General features: G+C 54.6%; 2 protein-coding genes across 2 annotated transcripts in view; both read right to left on the bottom strand.

The window, feature by feature from the left end:
• Positions 1 to 4,131, bottom strand: part of LOC119240423 (rho guanine nucleotide exchange factor 18-like) — a 42,570-nt gene extending 38,439 nt beyond the window's left edge. Inside the window, exon 1 of the mRNA XM_054692974.1 lies at positions 4,103 to 4,131. The gene's annotated coding sequence lies outside the window, so the exon portion shown is untranslated. The remainder of the gene's footprint in view (positions 1 to 4,102) is intronic.
• Positions 4,132 to 11,362: 7,231 nt separating this feature from the next.
• LOC119240348 (rho guanine nucleotide exchange factor 18-like) lies at positions 11,363 to 14,834 on the bottom strand. Its single transcript, XM_037504695.1, has 5 exons — positions 14,802 to 14,834; positions 13,864 to 14,123; positions 13,057 to 13,207; positions 12,300 to 12,414; positions 11,363 to 11,672 (listed from the first exon to the last, which is right to left on the bottom strand). The coding sequence occupies exons 1-5, from the start codon at positions 14,832 to 14,834 to the stop codon at positions 11,611 to 11,613; spliced, it is 621 nt and encodes a 206-aa protein (XP_037360592.1). The 3' UTR covers positions 11,363 to 11,610.
• Positions 14,835 to 19,494: the final 4,660 nt, after the last annotated feature.

Genomic DNA, 19,494 nt, shown 5'->3' with positions numbered 1-19,494 from the left:
AAGCTCACTGGCCCTCCTGCCTCTCTTCATAAGCACTCTCGTGATGATGTGGGACCGACATGGATAATCCATGATAATCCCTCATCCTAGAGCCTTAACCATACTCTTTCACCTGTAAAGCAATGTATTTGCAGTTCTTAGGGGCTAGGACTTGGGGGGGGGGTGGTTTTTTTTGCCTACCACAACCAAGACCAGTGGTGTAGGAGAGGGTGGTTGAAGCCACGACTCTCCTTGTATAACTCACTGCGGTAGTGGTGTTGAGGGGGGCAAAGGTGGCTTACATCTACTAGGGATGGACAGGAAAGTCCCAGAACTTCAAGGACATGGACTTACAGCATCCAGAATGACTCCTGAGGCTTCCACTTCTGATTATATAAGCTCATTAACCAGATCACTGCTCTACTGTCAGATTGACTTCATTTTTATTTCTGATGGCTCTTGCCTCCCCAAGGGGCTAGGTCCTCTGTACTTCTCCTTCCTTGCTCCACCACCAACCTCTAGCAGGCAGAGACTCCTCTTTTGCCCCCATCCATCCCAAAGCACCACTCTCTCAGGATCTCTGATCATCTATGAAGAACTACTTCTTACTGTCCTTGAACCTTGAAAGGCCTCAGGACAGGCTGGAGATGGGGGAAGAGATCCTTGATCCAAGGGCAGAGAACACAGCTTTTCCCCTTTCCAATGCAAGATATACTTGAGAGGGGTCCCAACTGTCACACCAATGACTATCAGCCACCTGTAAGTTGCAGGGTGACCAGGCCAAGTAAGGAAGAGGTCTGCTAGTTGATGACCTTGGCACCCACTATCCACCCGACTACCCCACATTATCAACTAACCCCCGGCTCAGGTGTCTTTGAGAGATTGGAAGTTTGCTTTTGTTGACTCTGTCCTCACCCGGGCTTAGGTTGTTTCCCCAATGGGCTTCCCTGTTCCAGCCTCTGCCCTTTCCCTGTCATTCTCCACCCACTGATGGGAGTAGCCATAAAGTCCCCTGCCGTAACACCTGGTCTGTAAAATGCTTGTTTCAGTTCTGTGCCATTAACAGTACACTGTTTCTGGACTCTGAGCCTTTGCACATGCTGTTCCTCCTTTGCCAATAGCTGCCAATCACCACCCCTTGAAAGAGAAAGGGCTTGCCTGCCCACACATGGGGCACATTCCTATTGAAACCCTAAGCCTGCATCTCTGCCTCAACCTGTCCCAAGGCACAGCACAAAGGACTCTGTAACCATCTCTCACCTGGCAGGGACCGTGTAATCGACTTTATTGCCACGACTTGGGCACAATGCCCGGCACTGAGGAGACTGAGTTGTACTATAGCTGTCCATTTATAATGTTTACACCTGAAACATACATTACAAACCAAGACTACCTCAATAAAAATGCATTAAAAGAATCTATTAACGTGAACAATCCAGCCACATGCCATCCGTGTAGATAAGTTATTCCCCCTTTTTGAGACTTCACAGACAAGGGTCAGAAACAGCCAGACAAGTCTGGAAGGAAAAGAGCAAAATCAAAATCAAGATCTACGCTGCCATTATTAACCTCCCCATGGGTCTCTCACCCACATCTGTGTCACCCAGTCCGGGACCGAGAAGCAAGGGCAGCTTCTTCACATGTCTCCCTGATCCATGTGCCTCCTCCAGGTCTCCTGACTCTCCATCCTTCCTCCTCCCTTCTCCAGGCTCCTCACCAGCTTCTTTCCCCTGCTCAGCTCCACCCTCCCTTGGGCGGGGCAGGGAACCAGGATTTTCCCCTTTTCCTGGGGACCACTCTCACACCTCCGGCCTTCTAGCCCACACCCACTGGCCCTTGTGGCAGAGGAGCCAGTACTTGCTTAGCCTACACCCCTCCTCCTCCTCCTTATTCTCCTGAACCCACCTGTTACGAGCTGATACAATGTTCTGGAATTAGATAGTGGTGACAGTTGCATAACTTTGGGAACATACTAAAATCTGTGACTGGCACTCTTTAAAAGGGTGAATTTTAAGGTACATGAATTTCATTGCAATAAAGCTACTATGTATCCATGAATATATATTTAAAAGTGATTTGACTTTAAAATGTAACCACCGCGATGTGTTAAATACATACTCTTAATTAAACTTTACAATTTTTTTTTCCTCCAAGATTCAAGATAGTAAATCTGTGTATTCGCTACTTTGAACACAACCAACTGCAACTTTGTACTCAGTTGAAACTAAGAACAAAAGCAGAGAAACAAACAAGCAGATTTTAGTTCACACTCAACTCAATGTTAACAACAAAAGGGGCACACAGCTGCAGGGGTCCTTTCACTGGGACCTCCTGAGGACATTCTTTTAATCAGTTTGTCCCCTCCTCCTCAGGCACATTCCTCCTCCAAAAAACTCCTACAGGCAACTCCAGAGTGCGACTGGAATTGTTTTACACGTGGAAAGGTTTTTAAAACACAGCAGCTCTTTGCCACTTTCTGGGGAAACATAAAAGTTCAACAAGTAACAATGATTGGCTGGACTTGATACAGGTAGCTGGGCTTTAAATTATTTAAGAGCAGGGAGATGAAAATGTAACTCAGAGATGGAATCTTAAGAAATGGAAACAAGGCTCAGAGTGAGTGAGGAAGAATGAAGGAGACCTTGACATCAGGATCAGAAAAATGCTAAACATGCAGTAAGTAAACACCTAGGGAGGCACAGCTGGTGACCACAGCCCAAGTCCCAGAGCTGGTGACAAGGGCAACGGCCCTGCAGCCAGAAGTAATTGCTACTGTGTGACAAGAATGAAAATTATACCAGTTTATGCAGAAACAATCCACCTGCTACTTCAACTTGCAAAGTGGGAGCATTCTCCAGTGAGCCTAGGAGAACTGCATTTCTCTATGGGAGGCCATTTAAAAGGGAAATAAGCTACACAAAACCAAAACAAGTTACACACACAAGAATTCCATTTATTATGCCTTCCAGCTGTACACTTATCTTAGAACAGCTCTTTTCTCCAAAGGGCTTGACCCACAGAATAGCGAAGTATTGACAAAAGGCAAATTCTGATAGACACAGTTCAAGCGACCACAATTGAGATGCTCTTTCCAGATTCTTTATTATTTGGAATGTCCACTTACAAATACAGGCCTGGCGTCACGCACACAGGCACGCACAGAACACATTACACCTTTGAGCATTTGCCATGCACTTTACACTTTCAACTGTATGCACTTTAAACACACCATCTCATCAAATCCCCAACGGATCCTTATTCCCTTTCTGGAGACGGGGACATTGAGGCTTAGCAAGGATCTGACACCCAGCCTGGGCTTTTGACATTTCTCTACACAGTCCCACGATTAATCATTCACCCAGACACCTGCAATATCATTCCCAAATCGCCCTTGGCCATGGGGTTGTTTATGTGTCCCCCAACTCCCTCTAGTCAACAAGAGGGGACGCCCCTTCAGCGCTCCGGCTGGAGTTCCACTCTCCACGAAAGAGGCAAAGAGGGAACCTTGTTCTTCACTTCCGTGGTGAAGTTGTTCAAGAAACGTTCCCCCTCTGGCCGGCCATCTCCCTGACAGCTTCCACCGCAACAGAGCAACAGGTAAAGGTAAGGGGCAGACAGCTACCCCTTGAAGAAATGGCGGGAGGGCCCAGGGTGTCTGCTCGCTGCCCCCCACCATCGTGTCCTCCACGAGAAAGCACCCGGAGAGAGCAGCGAGGAAGACGCAGAGCGCATAACTTTGCGGGGTTCGCTCCCCGGACGCTCCGGGGGAGTCGGCTGCAGGGGGCGAGGCTGCGCGCGCAGGCCCCAGGTGCCCCGCGCCGGCCACGGTGCGGGTCCTCGCCACCTTCCCGGCCGTGCCCCGGGGCCGGTGACCTTCCCCTCCAGAGGAGGAGGGGCGCACCCCCGCCGGGGTTCCGACGGGGCGGGCGGGCGCCGCCTGCACCCCGCGCCCGCCAGACAGCGCGCGCTCGCAGGCCGGGCGCGGGGCCGCCGCCAGCTCGGGGGGCCCTCGGGGGCCCAGCTGGAGGCCGAGGCGGCCGGGGTCCCGCGCCCGGGCCGGGGCCCCAGGGCCCGAGCCCCCCTCCTGAGCCCCGTTCTCCTCGGCCCGCCTCGCCGCCCTCACCTCCGCCCGGTCCCCCGCAGGCCGCTCGCCGCCCGCCGCTCGCACGGTCTCCGCGCCGCCGCCCGGCCTCCCCGCCGCACAGCGGCCCGCCGCGCCGAGCCGGAAGCGGGAGCCGGCTGGGCCCGACGCGCGTGCGCGGCCCCGCCCCGGGGCGGGGCAAGGGGCGGGGCAAAAGTGAGGGCGGGGCCTAGTGGCCCCTGGACTGCGCTTCCGGCCAAGTCTGGCGCTGCGGGTCTGGTGTCCGCCCGCGGGCCAGGGCGGGGGCGCGGGCATCAGAGCGAGAAGCTGCTGGCGATGTGGGTGCAGGCGACTCTGAAGGACCGGTTAGGACACAGTTAGGGAGGCGGTGCCAGAGAGGGCCGGGGTATCAGTGGGGCTGGGGGCGCCCGAGGAGGGGACCCTGGAGGGAGATCAGCAGTGTAGGGAGGCGTTTTGGGGAGTCGGCCTGAGCCCGAGGGGGGGTATTTTTGGCTGGGAGGCCGGTGGGGCTGGGGAGCGCGTTGGAGGGATCAAAGGACCTTGGAAGGTAGTTATCTGCAAGTGCTTGGGGGCTTTGGCAGGGTTGGGGGCATCTGAGTGGGTAAGTCTGGGGGCAAGAGTCTGAGAGAGGAGAGCAGTGGAGAGAACAGTTCTGCCCCCTGCGAAGAAGTAGCAACATGGATTACACCGGCTCAGGTGGTTCCAGAGGTTGGCGTCAATGTAGGTACCACCAGATGCCCCAGACACACACCAGATGCTCAGACAGGTGCATCAGCTACCCCAAACATGGTTCAGGCCCCCCAAAAATGATCAGACACCCCGCCTAGCTCAGTTGAATACCCCAAAACTAATAACATTCAGAATCTAAAACCATGCCAGATACCTCAAAGTACCAGACACCTTCACCAGAGCCACCAGATACCCCAACAGTTTTAAGACCCAGAAACATATCAGGGCCCCAACACCAGAACATGTCCCCGAAAAATGGTCAGGCACCCTGCCTAGCTCAGTTGAATACCCCAAAACTATTAACATTCAGAATCTAAAACCATGCCAGATACCTCAAAGTACCAGACACCTTCAGCAGAGCCACCAGATACCCCAACAGTTTTCAGACCCAGAAACATTTCAGGGCCCTGACACCTGAACATGTCCCCACGAGGGGTTCTTAAATACCTGTAGGCATTGCAGATGCTTCCCCCAAGCCAGCACCCCCTCAGGTGCCATCAAATACCCCCACCCCAAGGCTGCTTGTCCAGTCTAGTCCCCCACATAACCAGGGGAGGAGCTGAGCCCTTCACACTGAACATTCCACCAGCCCAAGATCTCCACAAACCAAACTCACTTTGAAAGACACACTGTCTATGGTTGAGGACCCTTAGCTCAGAAATGGGGGTGGCGTCCCCAAGTGACTGCCTTCAGTCTGAGTCCAGTCTTCATGGTCAGAAGAGAGAGCATGTCCAGGGAATGGAGATTCCGGAAGTGCAAGACATGCTTCAGGAGACACCCCACTCCATCTCAGGTCATAAGCCCAGAAACAGGTAATTTTGGGATCTCAATGGATCAGTAAATCTGCAAACCTCTGAATTGCTATGGCGACTGGCCTTTATTCCAAAGACAGTGGGAACTACCAAGGTGGCATGATTCTTATTCTATGGCCACCTTGATTATAGAAATACCTTCAGGTAGACACAGTTCTCCCCTAAATACAGAAGCCAACTTTCTCAAGGAACCTGGCAGGAAGGAGAGGTAACCCTTGTCTTTCTCTTACCATGCAACCATTCTGTACATATTGAGTCCTCATGACAGGCTAGTGACTCTGCTGAAAGCTAAGGAGACTCACTGATTCGGGTTTCTCATTTTCTGCACTACTGGCAGTTGGGATTGGCTAATTCTCTAGGGCCTGTTCTGTGCCTTTGAGGGTGTTGAACAACACTGCAGGTAATAAAAATGCCAAGCAGCACCCCTACTCTTGACAACCAAAAATGTCTCCAGACATACCTGAGGGGGTAAAATAGCTCTTGGAAGGGCAACTGACCTAAGAGACAAGTTCATCAGGACACAGTGTCGCCTAGGGAAGGCTGCCCCGGGTAGGCGAGCCTCTACTTTGGAAGGGTGAGTAGGAGTTAGGTGGCAGAGGGTGTTCCAGGAACAGCACTGGATGAGCAGCCTTGCTCAGGAGACCTCAGGGTGCTGGGTGGTGGAGTCTGGATGACTGAGCAGTGGGAAACCGGATGGAGGGGTAGGTGGGGTCAGACCACCCAGGGCTCCAAGGTTAAATGCAGAACAGGACTGTCAGGAATGGTGATCCCTCAGCTATTGACATTTAAATGCAACACAAGGAGGTGTCTTTGTTATATGACACTCTCCGTACATCTGTCTTTTAGTTTTCTTTCAAAATAGGAAATTTTGCCTTTGTAAAGTATAAAATGAAAAGTCAGAAAGCCACATGGCATGATGTGCCACAGGCTGGTGACCAGGGGCTCAGGCTCCAGGTTCCTTCCTGGCTGTGCGACCTTGGACAGCACTTTACTTTGGGCCTCGGTTTCCTCACCTGTGGACAGGGTGATACTGGCATCTGTCTTAGAGAGTGGTCGGGGTGATGAGGAAATCTGTGTAGAGCACCTGGGATACCTAAGTGCTCCAAGCAGGAAGGCTGCCCGTTATCCTTCCTGTCTGTGCCACGTCTTCTGTGATTGTAAAGGATGTTCAGGAAATCGGAACCCTGGCCTTCAAGGCCTCTGTGCTGCCTCTTGTGGCAAGGGATTTCCTGGCCTGGGGCCTTTGCTTCTAGCACCTGAAACACTTTCTCATGCATCGTCTCTTTTTGTTAACTGTCTCCACTCAAACATCAGCTCTTCAGAGGGGCTTTCCCGATCCACTGAGGAAGATCAGTGCTCCTCAGCTGGGGTGACTCCCACTTTGACCCCCTCTCCCAAGGGGGACACTTGGTCATTATAACTGGAAGGATGCTTGGTAGCCAGTCTCAACTAGCAGGGCTCAGGCGGGCAAGCTCTCCATCACTTTCTGTCCCCTTGCCCTGCTTCCTTTTTCTTCACAGCACTTCTTGTCACCCTCGTCTTCCCATTATTTGTTTGCTTTCTCTCGCTGGGAGTAAACTCCCCTGGGGCAGGGGTTTTTCTCTCCACTGCTGGACTCTTGTTCGGGAGCAGTGCCAGATAGCCCACGAGTGCTCAGTAAATAATTTTGAGGGGAGAAATGGGGTTAAGAAGATGTTCAGATTAAGTGAGATCAAGCACTGAGCACACGGTAGCGCCTCCTTGAATAGCAGCATGGTACCTGCACGCATGCCTGCTGGGCACAGGGAGGGATAAGACGAAGGAAAACGCTCACAAGTGGAGCCAGTAAGAGAAGAAAAGCAAAACCCGCAGCTTAGGTCCCAAGGGGTACTTGCTGCCTGGGCGGGGGTGTAACTCTCAATGCACCCCTGTCTGAGCCACTTTTGGTTGTTGTGATTCACGGGAGGGGTGCTCCCAGGAGCGAGTGGGTGCTGTTCAACAACCTGCAGATTACCTGACCTCAGCTGTAGTGCCAAGGTGGAGTGTGATAGGTGACGATATGCATGTTTGCATATGACGATAAATGCATATTTGGTCTTTCTGTCTCTGTGCTGGGCACAGCACTTCTAAAATACTGGAAATTTCCGAAGTGATAAGAGGGATAGAGGTGTTTTTTGTTATGTCGATGAGGTGACTTTTGGAAAGTCCCTACGTGACCTAAGGATGGGGCTGGTTTCCAGGGGAACCAGCCATAGAATTAGAGGTTGGAACTTCCAGTGCCCCCAGCCTGTGGCTACTTGGAGGAGATGGAGCTGGACGTTGAATCCATCCCCAGTGGCCAAGGCATTAAACACTGCTTGGGTAAGGAAGCCTGTGTAGAACCCCAAAGGATGGCACTCAGAGAGCATCTGTGTGCCGAGCTCATGGAGGTTTAGGGAGAGAAGCGTGTTCGGAGGGCATAGGGGCCCGTGCCTGTCCATACCTGCTCCCCGCATCGCTTCCTCTGACTGATGGTGAGTTTTGTCCTTTTATAAAGACCAATGACCTAGCAAGTAAAATGTTTCTGAGTTGCGTGAACTACTCTAGCAAAACAAGGGACTAGAAGGAGTTTCCAATGAGCCTCTGGAGTGCAGCTGGCGGGTCAGAAGCTCAGGTGGACTTGCTATTGGCCTTCAGGTGGGGACTGAGCCCTTAACCTATAGGATCTGACACCAACTCTGGGTCGAGTCAAAATTGAGTCGCATTATACAACACCCAACAGGCATTGGAGAACTGGTTAGGGGGTGGGGGGGGAAACCCACACATTGTGGTTGGTCTTAGAATCTTCTCAAGAAACCCGGCACTAGCCTGAGCTGCCTGAGGCAGCGGTCAGTCTGATTCATGCCACAAACCACACTCAAATCTCTCCTGACATGCAGCTGCTAGTGCCTCACCTCCGCTCCCTGCAGAGTGGGGCTCATTTTCAAAAAGACAACATTCTAAATGTCAGAAACGACCAATCCCCTTTGAAAGTGTCTTGAGCCCAGTCCTCCTCCAGTGCCTTTCCTGAGGGAGAACCTTGCTGAGTTCCCTGGACAGCCCTGGCAGGCAGGAAGCTGCTGCTGATGAATGAATGATGTCTACTCCCCACCCAATTTGTATGCTGTCGACGTAGCCCCCAGTACCTTGGGGTGTGGCCTTATTGGAAATAGGGCTGTTGCTGATGTAAATGTCAGGGGAGATACACTGTGGCAGGGTCCCTGGTGCGATGTATCCAGTGTCCTGTGGAAGGGGACAGCTGCACACACCGTGCACGGGGACAGTGCTGTGGGGATGTGGTTCTGCAGCCATAGACCAAGGAGCTGCCCAAAGCCAGGACAGACCCCGTACGACAGACCCTTCCCCAGTGCCTTCGGAGGGACCCTGCCCTGTCAAACCTGGACCTCAGACTTATCTAGAACGGCGCAGCCTGTTTCTGCCGTGTAAGCCAGCAGTCTGTGGGGCTTCCCTCCAGCAGCCCTGCCTGCCTGAGACACCTGAATCTAGATCGTGCAGGAGGATCCTCGCAGCGACCAAAGTGCGGGCTCCAAGAGGGGTCTGCTGGTCCCAAAAGAACCACGTGGCCCCTGCCCTTGGGCACCACCCCCTGGTTCCGTCCTGTGCTTGGTCAGGGACAAGGAACAGGGGTTGAAGAGCAAGAGGGGCTACAGGAGCAATTTCAAGGCCGCGAAAGAGAATAAGAGGCTGCGGCCCAGGGGTCATTCTAGGCCGCAGACTTACCAGAATTCTGGAAGGACTTGCCGCACAGGGGGCAGCTGGAGTGGCCAGGGGAGCTTCCTCGTACCAGCTGGTGCCCACCGGCACACTCCTTCCTCTCTCGGGCCTCCTGGGCCTTGTCCCTCCCAGGCGCCGGGCTCTTCCCCTGCACGGGAGGGAAGCGGCCTCAGAACGCTCCACGCTTCTGGCCCTGCCCATGCAAGGGCTCTGGAGCCAGGGCCCCCTGAGGAGCCGGGGAGCACACGCCCCTCCCCGCAGCCCCTGACCTTCTCCTTCTGCCTGGTGACCCGGCTGCGGAGGCAGCTAAGTTTGCGCTTCACCCCGGCTCCCCTGTCGCTGCCACGCTCACTCTTGCTGGCGCCATCTTCACTCCTGAGGGTTGGGGAGATGGATGAGGCGGCTCCGGGGGGCTCCTGGGCCCCACCTGTGGTGTCCTTGCCCTGTTTCACCCCTTCTGGGGTCCCTGGCCCACGCCCCTCCTTTCACGTGCTCATTCACGTGGTGAACAAATGTTTATGATGTTTACAAAGTTCCAGGAATGCAGCCACGGCTGGGTGCAGACAGGACGAGCGTGGACTCAAGCTTGGGGTCCCGGAGTGGGTTGGGCCCAGAAATCTTGGCCCTGTCCCCCTCCACCTCTTCTCTCTGACTCACCCCCTCCCCAGTATCTAATTGGCTCATCCATCCTGCCAATTCTTCCTGCAAGATGCTCCTGGGTCCCTCTGTCCTGTCCCAGGTCCCATCCGGCTCTGCTGGACTCCCAGCACACCCTCCTTTCACAGATATTTGTTAAATCAGCAACAAACGTGCCAGATATAGTTCCAGCCTGGCAGAATCTAGTCCCTGGAGACAGATTCCACGTCTTCCGTCTGTGCCCATCTGGCCCTCTGGCTCGCGCCTACCTGTGCTCATCACCGCCTGCCCACAGTCAGGGAGCAGATATGCCTGAGGCCCGTCACCTTTTCAGATAAAGGATTTGCTCCTCATTTTACAGAGGTGATCTTCCCGCTGCTGACTCCCCCAACCTCTCTCCTGGCAGCCCTGCCCTGACACCACCCTCAGGCCTTGCAGTTCCCTCCGAAGACAAAGCTTTCTCTCCCCACTCTCATCTCTGTACACTGGCCGACTCCTACGCTTCCTCAGTTCCAGCTTAGGCTGCTGCCTCCTCCAGGAAGTCTTCCTTTGCCTTCCTGGGGTGTACAAGGAGATTTTAACATCCCCACTGTCGACCTGCTGGTTCTAGTGAGAGGAAGGGAGGCCCAGCTCAGGTCCTGCCATGGAGGGCCACTGGCAGGTGCTGATGCAAATCCAGTGCTGAGCCCCCCTCCCCGCCCAGGAAGCCCCCACCGCTGGCAGCTCTGAGTACTCACTCGGACAGGAATTCGAACCAGGTGATGTTCGAGTGGGTTCCTTCAGCGTTGGTGGACAAATGAGCCCTCTGCCGGGCCCTGCAGGACCAGAGGGGCGGACGCCTGGTGAGCAGCTTGTCCTCGCTTCCCAGCTGCCCTCCTCTCCCCCTCCCGGCCCAGGGCTTCCCCTGGTGGGCCCAGCGCCCTGGGAGGCTGGGCGGGCCCCTGGGCTGCGTGTGCTCTGCTCTCCAGCAGAGGGCGGTAGCGCATCTTGGTAGACCAAAGGCAGGAGGGCCCCTCTCCTCCCTTGTGCAGAGGCACCTGGAGGGCTAGGCGCCTGCTCCTCTCCAGCCACAGCCCCCCGCCCCACCGCCGGCACCCCCCCCCCCCGTCTGTCCCCACCTCTCGTCCCCTGTCCCCTTCTCCCCCCTCCCGCCTCCCTTTCCTTCTGTTTCTCCCTGTTTTCTCCACACCTGTGCCCACACCTGTCCACTCCTCTCCATGTCCCCCTGCGTCCTCCCTCCTTGTCTCCACCCCGTTCCCTCCTGCCTGCCCCTCCCCTCCCCACTTACCCATGGAACTGTCGAAGCTCCTGAAGCACCTGCTGGACAATGAGCCTAGGGCGGGGGTAAAGACGGCCTGAAGTTGCCCGCGTCACAGATGTTCCCCAAGCTGCGCTTGCCCCAGGTCCCGGCGCAGACCCGAGCGGGGACCCCCAACCTCTGCTGCCCTGTCCTGATGCCAAGAACCTCTCTGAGGGGCCTGAATCTCGCTCTTGGGGGAAGGATGGTGTGGAAGGGAAGACCGAGGTCTTGGGTGTGGAGGATGAGGGGGACCTCAGTCACTCACTGCCAGCGTCCCTCTGCCCCAAGCCGTGCGCTGGGACCCGCGGCCACAGGATCACTCACACACGGTCCGGCTCCACGTGGTCCTTCTCCAAGCTCTCCAGCTCCGGGGGCTCCAGGCCTGAAAGCAGCTCCCCGGGGCGCAGACATGAGGGCTCTGGGCCTGGACCGGTCCTGCACCAGCCCTTACCCTCCCTGAGCCTGCAGAGCTGGGCTGCCAGGACAGGACTTGCTCCCCTGGGGGAGGCCGAGAGCCTGGAATGGGGGCACTCCAGCCTTTCATGACCACTTAAGATGCGCTAGGTGCTTTGCACGCTTGCGCTCAAGGAAGCTCTGGGCAGGCCTGAGGAGACGCGCGCTCCTTACAGAGAAAGCTAGGGCGGCTTGGACACTTGTTCGAAAGGGTAGGTTAGGGTTTAGCCCACAGGCCTGTCTGACAGCAGCGACGCAAGCTCTAGGGATAGAGATTCAGAGACAAAGCGGGGGTTAAAGGAAGAGACAGGGTCACAGAGAGGAGAGACCCCCGGGGGCCAGGACATTGTGACACTGTAGTCCACCCAGGCGGTGCTGGGAAGCCCTTCCCCTCTCTGCCCATCCCCCTGCAGGATTCCCTGCCCAGGGGACCCCAAATGCCCACAACCACCAGCTCCTTTTCCGTCTCTGGGGCACAGATGGAGTCCCATAGGGGACTCTCTAGCTGAAACCCTGACCCCTTCTTTGAGCGAGGCAAACTCTGAGCTCAGGCTACCTTGGACAACTGGTGGGGACACCTCCCCAGCCAGGGAGATTTCCGAGGGGCTGATCTCATCAAAGGACGTGGGAACCGACCGCGACCTCGCTCTTTTCTCAGGGTTGGCCCATTCCTGCAGGGAGCAAGCATGTCAGTCAGTGGGGGAGCGGCCTGGACAGCAGGCGGTTGCCCTAAGCCCGGGCCCAGGTCCACCTCCAGCTCCCCCGCAGGCCAGGGCCCACCCCCGGCTGCAGGGCACAAGCGCAGGCATGGATCTGTGCGCAGCTGAGGCTTGGAGTCACGTCTCCCCCAGCCACTGGCTGCAGTCCTGCTGCGGACCCCCACCCCACACATCACCCAAACTGGAGGCTCGAACCCCAGCTCTGAGCCACGGGTTTCTGGATGGTCAGGAATGTCCCCGTAGGTCGTGGTTTGGGCAGAGATGCGCCAGGCACAGGCTCGAAGCCCGAGCGTGCGCTCCCCAGCCGAGACTAGAATCTCGGGCTTGGGACAAGCCCCCGAGGTGCAGGGTCTGAGCACACACGGGCCCTCCAGCTGCGGAGATGCCGAGCTTCCCTAGGACCCTGGCCCCTGGGGGCACTAGTGGGCCAGGGCCCCCTGCTGTGCCCCCCCCCCCCCCGCCCCCGCCGCAGTGAAGAAACTTCAGGCCTCAGGGACTCAGACTCCCGCCACATGACCCCAGCCTCTCCATCCACAGCACTGGCTTCTGGCCCCAGGGGTGCGTTATGGCAGGGGTGGCCGTGCTTGTACCCACCTTGCTTGGGTGATCTGCTGGGGTCCCTTCCCAAGAAGGACACCCTCGGGTCCAGGTCTGCGGGCCCACTTCTGGCAGGTTCAGAGCAAGGCTCGCCAGCGTCCGAGGGAGACAGGGCCCCTCGCTCACAGCAGAGGCATCGAGGCTGAGCCTGGGGGCAAAGGGGAGAGTTGGGGCTTCCACAAGACTCCCCCCCACCACTCACGGCTGCATCAGGGAGCTTGGGAGAGACCTGCAGGGCACTCTGAGGCAGGGAGGTGCGAGCAGGGCACAGAGAGGTGCCCAGATCTTCCAATAGCAGAAGTGTTTTTGGGGGAACCTGGCTGAGGGACTCAGGGCACCTACATTTGCATCACAGAGCCGCCATTTTCAGACAAGACTCCTATTCAGGAAGCTTAGGGGGTCTGAGAGAGATGAGTGGGGTGGCTAAAGCACCCCTCTAAGGTCTGGGGCTGCCACGGCGGGCTGAGGGGAGTCTAGCATGCGTCTGTGTTTTGATCACACGTGCATCTGTGCACTCATGTGTGCAAGTTGCATGTCTAGGAGGGATGTGTGCGGTGAGCAGGATGAGTGTGCAAACCAAGGTGTGTCCGGGCGAGTGTGCACATTTGAGTTAGTGTTCCCTGCCATGTGTGCGCAGCCTCCAGTTGGGCCTGTGTGCAGCTGTGCGACGTGGCAGAGGGCCTTGGGCTGCCTCTGAGCCCTGGTGGCCCCTGAGCAGATGCATGCAGGGGGGCAGGGGTTCCGGCCTCTGGGACCCCGCCCTGCCCGAGGGTGGGTCACGGGGCAGCCGTAGGGGGTTCTGACCTTCGCCAGCTCTCAGAGCAGCTCCTTGACCTCTCCCAGCTGCGTCTCCGAAGCAGGCTGTGGGACCTGGTAGACCTGCAGAAAATGGACTCTCCTCCAGCTTCTTTCCTGGGGCTGCAGTGGCCGTTGGCTTCCCCAGCTTGGTTGTGGGGAGGAGACTCAAGGCCAAGGTCCTGGAGGTACTTGCTCCCCTGCAGGGCCTCCAAGTCCAGGCCCAGGTGCTCTGAGCTCCCGCCCAGGCATCCCGGGAAGGTATCCTCCTGTGGGCCGTGGGGAGAAGGGGAATCACTACGGGCAGAAGAGCCCCAGTCCCAGACCCCAGCCTCCCTTCTCCATCCAACCTGAGCTCTTCACCTATCTCCGGCCAGATGGGGTGGGATGGGGGGCAGTTCCCCCGAGCACTCTGTCCGACCTGGGCTTTCAAGACCTTCTCCCCAAAGGAAGTCAAGGCCAGACTCCACACCCCTCCCTGAGTTGCTGTCCGATCATCATATGAAATGGACGAAATAACCTCTGTCGGTCCTGGGCGCTGGGCTTGTTTTGAGGCTCACGTGACATTTCGTCTACCACGCAGAGGTAAGTTACCCCTGATGCGGTGGTGGGATGTCAGATGATGCCAGGGCTCCTCGACTTGTCCCTGTGCTGCCTGGGGTGTCTCAGTGGGAGTCCCCTGGGCCCTTAGTCTCTCTTCTAGGCTAGGAATAGAGTGAGGTATTGGTCTTGGGCACAAAGTTGAAGGGGTGCCCAAAATTCAGGAATCAAGGTAATATTTTAAGGCAACATTTAAAAACTCAAGAAGCTCTCAGAGCTCACTAGGAACAGCACTGGGCCCTGCTGCCTCTGCCCGGTGAAGTCTGAGACACATGAGCTCTGGGTTCCCTCCTTTGCCCAACACATGGAGGCCTGAGCTCCTGGCCTTCTGCAGCCTCCTTTCTCACCTTTGCTCTCCCTCCCTCCCACTCGATTGTCATATCTTTTTTTCACCCACAGAACTTGGTTTTTCTTCTTGGAAAACTTCTTTTCCCAGCACACTCAGTGTCAGCCTGGAAAACTCCTATTCATCTTTCAAAACCCAGCCTGGCATGCCCTCCAGACAGCCTTCCTGACAAGAGGTTAATAAGGTGTCAGGGTCTGTAGGACGAGGATTGTCCCTTTCCAGGCCTCTGTCTCTGTGAAACACCAACTCTCCGTTTCCCTCCCTTGGCACCCACTATTTCCTGTCTATGAATGTGATGCCTCCACGGATGTCCTATAAGAGAGATCATACAGTATTGGGCCTTTTGTGACTGGCTTAGTTCACTGAGTCTTTTCCAGATTCATCCTCATTCTAGAGTGTGTCAGAATTTCTTTCCTTTTTAAGGTTGAGTTACACGCCATTGTATGGATATAAGCAAAACCACATTTGTTTATCCAGCCACTTGTTGGTGGACGCTTGGGTTGTTGTGGGTAATACTGGAACATGGGGGGTGCCAATGTCTGAGTCCTGGCTTTCAATTTTGGGGGATATGCACCCAGAAGTGAAATTGCTGGATCATATGGTGATTCTATGCTTGACTTTTGGAGGACCCGCCGGTCTGTTTTCTGCTTCTTGAATCTCTCCTTGGTGCCTATTAATCTTGTTTCCTCCCTGGCTGCTCCTTCTCTGCCTCCTCCTCCTCCCTTCTTTAGATCAGGGCCCTCTTCTTGGTCTCTGTCCAAATTCCTGCACCTCGACTCACGCCAGCCCAAGTTCTCTTGGCCCTCGTGTGACTTCAGCAGCTGCCTCCTTTCTAATTTACCCTTCCCCCCCAAATCACTTCAATCCCATCCCTGGTGCCTGGACAACCTCTACTGACTCCTGTATCCTCTGCTACTGCCTGAAATGTTTCCTCGTGTCTCTGGTTTTCATCCTCCTATAAATATAAACACGCCAGGACAGCCTCTTGGCCCGGGTTGGCCTCCTTTCGCTCTCCTGCATCTGGCCTCCCTCATTGGAGGCAGAAGTGGGAACTTGGCCCAAGCTGGGGTGGGAAGGGGTGGTATGTAGCTACACATGGGCTGTCTTAGCTCCCAGCAGCGGATACAACAAGGGATGGGAGCAGACAATCCTCCGGACAGGAGAGAGATGGGAACAGACCCAACGGGGGCCTTTCCAAACATTTAACCAAACATTGTATTCTAGCCCTGACCCCCAGAGAACATGCAATAAATCCAGGCCCCCTGGACTATGGGGAGCCTTAGGAGATGGGGTCCCCTGGACAGACTCAGTGGGATGTCCCAGGAATTCCCACTCTTCTGTGTGCTGAAGTGTGCAGAGCTAGATAGTACGTGGATAACTTAAAAAAGTAAATAGTTATTTATTTCATTGTATATTAGAAAAATAAGGCACACCAATGCAATTTCACACATATTGCTTCCCTAGTTCTGTTTCATCATGTAAAAAAAAGGTAACTGATTTCAAACAAATTAGGACATAAATATGTAGGGGGTAGATTGTTCTTGAATGACTGGAATGATAGAAAGAACTTAGTAAATATTTGCCTCCTTGGTACGACTTTTATTAGTTCAGTGTGACCTACGGTCTAAACCTCTTGGGCCTCAGTTTCCTTATCTCTAAAGTGGGCATAATGTCACATTTTTCAGGCTTGCAGTGCAGATAAAATGAGATGAAGTTTGTACATTGCAGGCCCTGAATGCAAGTATTATGGTTGTTTTTTCCCCTATTTCAGATTCTTATATTTCAGGAGCTGGGGTCTTCCTCCAAACATGCTATGACTGCCCCAGACAGAGTCAGTCCCTGCCCTGTGGGGCTAATTGGAGAAGACTGATGGAGACTCCACAATTATAATTAAGATAGGCAATGATTGGATGAGCCAAGGAGGGGACTGGAGAGAACTGCGGGGTCACAGCTCACCCTGTCTCAAGGGACAGGAATTCTGGCTTGGAATTTTCCTCACTGAATTCTCTTTTTAAAAAGTATAGGAGCAGGGCCTCCCCAGTGGCACAGCGGTTGAGCTCTGGGTTGCGAAGCTGCCCGTGGCCTCTGCGGTGCTGGTTCGATCCCCGGCTGCTCCCCGGCCACCAGAGGAGGGTCCCACATGGCGCGCAGACCTCTCCTGCCGCCCGCTGCTCCCCTCAGCAGTGTCCTTCGGTCCTTCTGCCTGCTCTGCTCCCCGCTCTGGCTCTGGTGAATTCTCTCACTCTCCCATGCTTCTGACTGTACCCAGTGCTTGTATAAACAAACAAACAAACAAACAAATAAATAAATAAAACATGCCTCTATTAAAAAAAAAAGTATAGGAGCAGAGGCCTCCCTGGTGGCCAAGGGGTTAAGCATCAGCACTATGAAGCTATCCGCAGCTACTGTAGCACGAGTTCCATCCCCGGCCAGGGATCTACCCACATGGCGTGGCAGACCTCTCCTGTCTCCCCGCTGCTCCCCTCAGCAGTGTATTCCAGTAGAACCACCTATTCTGCTCCTCACTCTGTCTCTGGTGAGTCCACTCACACTCCCACACCTCTGGCCTGTATCCCAGTTCTCATATGCATAAATAAATGATCTTTAAAAAGAAAAAGTACAGGAGCAAAGGTAATCTTTGGAGTGAAAAACCTACTTTCACTTAGGAAAAGTTAGACAATCATTAGTCAGCTTCCACAGCCCAAATCAAGAAACAGAACAACAAAAAAAGCCCATTTCTAAGCACATACACTGTTCTCCATGTGACTTGGCCGTATTTCTTGACTTGGCCATATTTGGTCAAGTTTCTTGTCTTTCAAATAAAATGATCTCTATCTTACCAGTTCATTGACTTTCAATTAAAAAAGTCCTATAAATGTAAAATAAAATAAAATAAAAATCGCAGGGGGTGGGCTTCCTGGAGGAAGTGACAGAGAGTGAAGCCTTGAGGAATGAGTAGGAGTTGGCTGGGTTGAAGCCAAGGGTGAAGGCCTTCCAGGCAGTGAAAGAACAGAACATGCAGAAGCCTTTGTCTTGAGCACTCAGGGTGCCTGTCACATCTGTAGGTAGATGGGGGGATAGGGGGAAGTGGAGAGGTGGGGGATGCAGAGAAGAGGGCAGCCTGCTGGGGCCATGCAGGGATCTGGTCTCCAAGTTGCACACAGTGGTGGTAGTGAGGCTGGGGGGCCGCACCGTGCTTTCTGACAGATCATTTGACATGCAGAGCCAAGCTGGGGTGGAGTCCAGGAGAACACTTAAGGGGCCTCAAATGAGCGGGGTCTGGAGCATGGGGCCTGAGCTGGGCAGTGCACCCGAGGAGCCACTGGGTGACCTGCTCCAGGTGCAGGGGTCACAGGCTAGGTGGTGGAGGGTGAAGGGAGGGGCAGGGGTCACGTTCTCCACTGCCCCCAGCTCTGTCGGCCAAGTGGCCGATGATGACAGGAAGGCAGGGGCTTGGTGGTGGGGGGCGGAGCCTTGCACATGCTGGGGGGCTCCCTGCTTCTCCAGGGCTCCCAACTTCTCCATCCCCAGCTCCTCTGCCTGCTGCCTGCACCCCACTGGACCTACAAGAGGTCCAGGGGCCCATGAGGAGACAGCGCTTGACTCCCAGCCCTCTCTTCCCTTACCTGGCCCTGCCCTGTGCTTGGGCTGACTCTTTTTTTTTGATAGAAAATAAACTTTTAGTCCAATTTCAGTTTGAGGTTGTTAATAAAAGAAGGTTTTTAAATCATTGCTTCATAATCCTATTTTGACTAGGACAATGACATTGTGGCTTTAGCAAAGAGTATTCAGCACCATGTGCTCCTTGGGTTTTCAGAATTTTCTCTTAAGTTTCTGGAACTTTCCTGTCCAGGAAGTATAGGCATTGCTGGGTTAATCAACATGATGTGAAGCCGTCATCTTAAAAGGGGTCGGTGCATGTCCAGCGTGGTGACCACGCCAGGAGGATTCCTCCCTCCAGCTCTGGGGGGACTTGCTTGAAAGCAGCAAGTGTGAAGAAGCCAGGCTGCTATTTGTTGTTAGAATTGCTCCTCCCAGCTAATCACAGTAAATCTCTGGCTTGGATATCATCGGCCCTTAAAGTCCTGTGATTTTAGGACATTCTGCAAATACTTCAGATTTAGTTCGATTTATTCTGACATAGAATGTGTGTAATGAGTTTCATTAGTCTGCCACAATAAGTGGTTCAGTAGCCTTCGCACAGGTGGACAGCAGAGTGAAGGGTAATCGCAGTCTCAAAGCACTCTGGGAACGCTGCGTTATTTCAGGGAACATCTATTTTAACACACGTCTCTAGTGAGAGGCAGTCGATGAGAGCAAATCCAAAATCACAAGGCTGACTTCCCTGCCTCCCTCCCTCCTTCCTTCTGTCCAGCCATTTCTTTCATGTGTCTCCCTGCCCCATCTGCGAAGCTTCCTTCTGTCCATGTCTTCTGTCCTTCCTTCCATCCATCCGTCCGTCCGTCCGTCCGTCCATCCATCCATCCGTCCGTCCATCCAGCCTTTCCTCCCTCCCTCGCTCTCCCCTTCCCGCCCTCCTCTCATTCAGAAAAGAGTCCAGTGTCCTCATCTATAAAGTGATGTGATGACAACTTTGCTAACGAGGCTTTCCTGAGATAAAGTGCCCGATAAACCGCGGGCACCGAGCAGAGCGACAGCAGCCCTGGCGTCACCAGCCCCCACCCTTCCCCGCC

This window comes from Talpa occidentalis, unplaced genomic scaffold, assembly GCF_014898055.3.
Source record: "Talpa occidentalis isolate TD23 unplaced genomic scaffold, MPIMG_talOcc4v2.1 talOcc4.12, whole genome shotgun sequence".
NCBI classification, from domain to species: domain Eukaryota; kingdom Metazoa; phylum Chordata; class Mammalia; order Eulipotyphla; family Talpidae; genus Talpa; species Talpa occidentalis.
The sequence above is the reverse complement of the archived record's forward strand: the minus strand, read 5'-3'. Positions and strand labels throughout refer to the sequence as shown.